Source organism: Aplysia californica, unplaced genomic scaffold (genome assembly GCF_000002075.1).
Source record: "Aplysia californica isolate F4 #8 unplaced genomic scaffold, AplCal3.0 scaffold00289, whole genome shotgun sequence".
In the NCBI taxonomy this organism is placed as follows: Eukaryota; Metazoa; Mollusca; class Gastropoda; order Aplysiida; family Aplysiidae; genus Aplysia; species Aplysia californica.
In genome coordinates, this window is record NW_004797559.1 from 155913 (window position 1) to 161083 (window position 5171).

At 41.1% G+C, this 5171-nt stretch overlaps 1 protein-coding gene across 1 annotated transcript in view; it reads right to left on the reverse strand.

The window, feature by feature from the left end:
• The window catches only part of LOC101860109 (chromosome transmission fidelity protein 18 homolog), a gene marked incomplete at its 5' end in the record, with an annotated part of 41477 nt that overhangs the window by 2178 nt on the left and 34128 nt on the right, over positions 1-5171 (reverse strand). The window contains 2 exon segments of the mRNA XM_013084383.2: positions 3222-3303; positions 4233-4338. Of these exon segments, the coding sequence (XP_012939837.1) occupies positions 3222-3303; positions 4233-4338 (188 nt within the window).

Below are 5171 nucleotides of genomic sequence, written 5' to 3' on the forward strand. Positions count from 1 at the left end.
TAATATTACATTATTCACTTATAATAATAATATGACATTTATATCGCCCAAATCCATGTTACAATCATTGTTCTATGTGCTTTACATAGTATTCATGAAAAACATGCATCCACACATAACATTTAAATAGGCTACGGTGCAATCGGAACTTTTCCAGAAAAACTAACGGTGTCTTTTTTTTTACCACTTACTTTAACCACACTGGTGTAATAAAAATTAGACGACATACATATAATAGATCTACCAGTGTATAAAGTGCACGATGGCATATTCGTGCTTGCCACTAGAAGACCTACAGTGGAAACCTGATATAACAGGGATGGTGGGAGTAGAGAAAAAGTCCTGTTATATCCGATCCCTCTTAAATCCGAAATGCAAGGAAAGTGAGCATTTGTGGACTAATCTAGCTGTACTTATTCATAGGTAGTTTCCCTAGCCACAAGTACAAACGAACATGGGTTTTGGCACCGACTTTCTCCTTGCTTCCTTAAACCACATCAGAAGAGCTTGGTCCACAGCATCTGCATCGGGTAGTCTCATCTTCTTTCGATCCAGAGCAAACTTTTCATTGGAGTATGCTGCCACTATCTTCTCTCTATCCTTGATAATGGTGGGAATCGACCCATGTGGAATGTCGAACTGACGACAAATCTCTGCCAGTGGAGCTTGGTTTTTGTCAACAGTATGGATTATTTCGTATTTTTTTTGTCAATTGAAAGACATTTTCTCTTGCGCTTGACCATAATGAAAGAAGTAGGCTTAGATGTAGGCCGACCGGTCTCTCTCTCTCTCCCTCCCTCCCTCTCTCTCTCTCTCTCACTTTTTACACATTGTTAATGAGCCTTTGTCCCTGCTATAACCGGAATTAGAATCGGAACTGAAAACATTGAATCTAGCTCATTCAACATCCAAATTTTCATACGACATACGAATAAAGCAGCACTTATGCTAGGTCTACTTGACATTTTTCCAAAAACAATTGTTTACAAACTGATTTTCGACCTCAAAGGGCATACACACCATTCAGAAAAGAAATTTAACTTTAACAAGCGCATATGTCACAAAGGAGATCTTTGTTGCAACGTTATTGTTGCTATATCACACTGTCGCTGATCGGCGTCCCGTAGAGAAAAGGGATGGCTTTTTACCGTCGCCGATCCACGTCCCGTTGAGGCAAAGAGTTGTTAAACAAAAAAACGTATCAAAACAATAACAGTTACTAACACAAGGCTGCCCGCCCACCAGCCTATGTTATGGTAATCAACAAATAGAAAATGAGTAATCTGGCTTAAAAATTCGTGTTGTAGCCATCGATAGTCTTCTTTCCTGGAGTATCAAGGACAGCTGTTGTAGTCAAATATAAATGTAACGTTCAAAAAGGCATGATGAAAAAAGGTCTTGCTGGGCTCATCATTATCCAGTTGTTTTTTTACTGAAAAAGAAGGGGGGGGGGGTCCCCACTGCTTGCAAAAACAAAAGGAACCTTTGGGACTAAAAAATACTTTACAAATCTTTGATCCTGATAGTGCATCAGATCATACCGCGTCACATACCCAATACAGCTAACCATTTCAAGTTTGAAACAGTGATCCATTTTCAAAATGTTCTCATTATCCCAGCTATCATCTACAGCACAAAAGGGAAGGCATTTTCTACCACCTTGTCAACCTTATATTTGCCATACTCCTGGTTTTGGCACTTCTAAAGTCAAATGTTCTTCTAAGGGCAAAGTCGCACTGAGTGACTACAAGGGCTCAATGCAAAGAGGGCGTTAAAGTAAGGCAGCTGCACGCGATGTGGTGACATAGAGTGTCTGGATCTGGTAGTTTTCCCCCCTTATTCACCATAAAGGTAAGCAGTAGGTTGGGTTAGCCGAAATCCTGGCTATTAGAATCGTAATTTCGTAAAACTGAATAAACAGCGTGACGATTCCGCCAAATTCATAATGATGGGCAGCCCTTCTTACACCTGGGAAAAAGTGCAACAGACGGACAGGCTTCCAACCATCCACATATATAAAAGAAGTCATAATATATGTACAAAAAGCCTGACAGAAAAAAAAAACCCACAGGCCTCAGCAGTAGTAAAAGATTTATGGCACTTGCAATACAATAAGGTCACATAAGTGCTGAAGATTAGAGGTGTAATGAGAGTAACAAACACAAAAAAGGTGAGATAAGGAAAACAAATGTTTGATAGGAAAGAAGGAGCAAACCACATAAAAGCACCGCCAACCACCCACAACAGTCATCCAAATCCAGCACATCTCACATCTCTGAGTAGAGAACATGTGTGACCATCCGCACTCTAAATACTCTTATAGCCTAAACAATACCCCATGCAAATCAGCTTAATTCAACACCATTAAAAACAGCACGCTGCGCACATCCAACACACTTTAACATCACAATATCCACAAACTGGACATATCAAACACTCTTTATGATCATGATATTTACACTCTTTGTGTGTCAGAATGCTTCTACTTACTTTACTTTTACTTTTTCATCCTCTGTTTCCGTTAAGCGCAGAGGGGAGATGCAGTTTTCTATGGTAAGCCAGCTCCACAGCTCTTTCAGTTGTGACATGTATTCTCAGGGTTTCCTTGACACCCTCAAATCCACCTTTTGCGTGGCCTTCCTCTTTCTTTATAGCCCGAGTGCTTGTTGTTGTAGGCTCTCGAGGCTGGCTGGCCAGGTGACATACGTAACAGGCGGCCAAACCATTTTATTCTGTCTTTCTATGTAATGCAGGCAGGACTCAATGCTGATAGCTACTCTTACTTCTGCGTTTCTCTGCCTGTTTTGTCTTGTGATGTTAAGTATTTTGCGGAGACATTTCATTTCGCATGCGGTGATTTTGCTTTCATGGGTTTTACTTAATGTCCAGGTCTTGCCCTGGTAGCATAATGTTTGTACGAATATTGAGGTGATAAGCTGTCTCTTTGTGTCCATGGAGATGCTTGGATGAGATAGGAGGGGTGCGAGCTGGTAGGTGACAGCATTGGCTTTCTGAGGTCGAATTTCTATTTTTCTGTCTATGGACCCATTTTCAGAAAAAGAACTGCCAACATGCTTCAACACCACTAAAAGTACACACTGTACACATCCAAAACACTTTAACAACAAGACAGTTACACACTGTGCACATCAACACACTTCAGCCTCACTGTAACACTCTAAACAGACCGCAAAAACAATGCACGAGACACATCAACACACCTTGTTTGGGTTCCTTGTCCTCTTCCTTCTCCACCTTCTTCCGTTTCGTCCTCACAAAGTTGCCAAAGAAGTTCACTGAAGGCTGGGGACAAAAGACAAACAAGCAAATTAACAACAGATCAACAAAAAGCTGCCCAAAAGACGAGAAATTGAAACAATGTTGAATCTAAAGTGATTAAGTTCAGTTAAAGTGAGAGTTCTATGGCACTTGCAGCACAATTGCGTTGTGTAAGTGCCCAAGATTTGAGGTGCTACAAGAGAGTTACATACGAGTCAAAGCAAAGGAGGAGAGAGAATATGTTTGAAAGAAAAGAAGGAGCAAACCATATCAGAGCATCCGGCAACCACTCACAAAGTGATAGAGCCTCTTGCAGGTTCAGATGCCATTCATAAAACTGCCCACAAATGTCATTTCATAACAATCCCTCATTCCTGTTGCAATATATAAGTCACACTCTTAGTATATTACCCACCCTAGAGAACAGGCCTTTACTCAGTTACTCATTTTTCTGGCAAGAACGACGCATTTAAGTGCCTTTTCTTGGCTGATGATATTGGTACTTAAACCTAAACAAAGGATAGACTAGTGAAAATCAGAGAAACTGTTATTTCTACGTCAGCACTGCCCAGTTCTCACTACCAGCTTTAACGCTGAGAGCCACATAGCCTTGTGAAAGTAGCAAGAAAAAAAGCAACAAAACATGGACCATTGCTACAACACACTACATCTGATCTGTAACTAAATGCACATGGACTGCTTTGGTATAAACGTTTTACACTCCCACATGACACGACTTAGATCTTTTAGGAGAGAAGATACTTTGATCCCACCTATAAAAGCCAACCCGTGCAACGGGGGTATATCAAAGTAGAAAGACAAATATCTGATAAAACATATTTTCTTACTAAAAGAGAATCGAATTCAAGCCTTTTGCATGAAAAGCGGAAGAGCCCACCTAAAATTCAATCAACCAGAAAATGATTTTAAAAATTACAGCTCATTGCCCTCACCTTCTCATCAGCGATACGCTTCGCCTCCAACTTTTGCAAGTGGTTTGGAACTGCTGGCGTTTTCTTCCTTGTCTCTGATTCAGCAGGTTTAACAGACTGCTCAGGCCTGCGTGAGGGAAGATGGTCACACTCGTAGAAGGGAAACGGTCAGACAACAAGAAAGAATGTTGGGAAGAAATGAGCAGCAAGATCATGGTCACATCTCACCCAAAACAGATCTTGAAAATACAGTGGCGTCTGTTTATATCTAAATCAGCAGGACCGCCAGATTTTCTTTGGTTTAGCTGGCTTTTTTCTTTAAAGGGGTCGTTCAAAGAGAAGAAAATAATTGGGCGTTTAATTTTCTTTCAGTTACTGTTGTTTTTGGATCAACCATGTCCAGCTTGAGCAGACTCCACTGTAGTAACACAAGAGTTGGTTCTTTTTTTTTCTTCTTTTTTGTATAGTAGAGGGTTTTACGGCACTCGCAACTGCATAAGGTCATATGAGCGCCAAGGGGTGGGTGTCAACAGAGAAGTCTTTACAGAGAATCAGACTTAGACTGCTCACCTCTCTAGTTTCAACAGCACAAGGTCTGCTTCAACTATCAAGGCACCCCGGAAATAGCAGGTCACAAGAGAGTGACAAATATACAAAAGAAGTAGAAGAAAAAGATAGTAAGGATCAGGAAAGAAAAAGCAGCAGTTCCCTGTTGTAGTACATGTAGATCAGGCACAGTTATGAGCGTGACATGAGTCAGCCCATTTACAATTCTACTATGCTTGAACGAGAAATGTCCCCCCTTTGGGAATGGCCTAAAGACACTACAGTCAGTGGCACTGCCCCGGGGAGTGAGAGTTGGTTCATTGGTTGGAGTGAGAGGAAAATGTAACAACATGGCTGTTATTGAATGCCGACCAAGAGGCATGGCAGACAGGCAGAGTCAGTTTTACTGAGAGT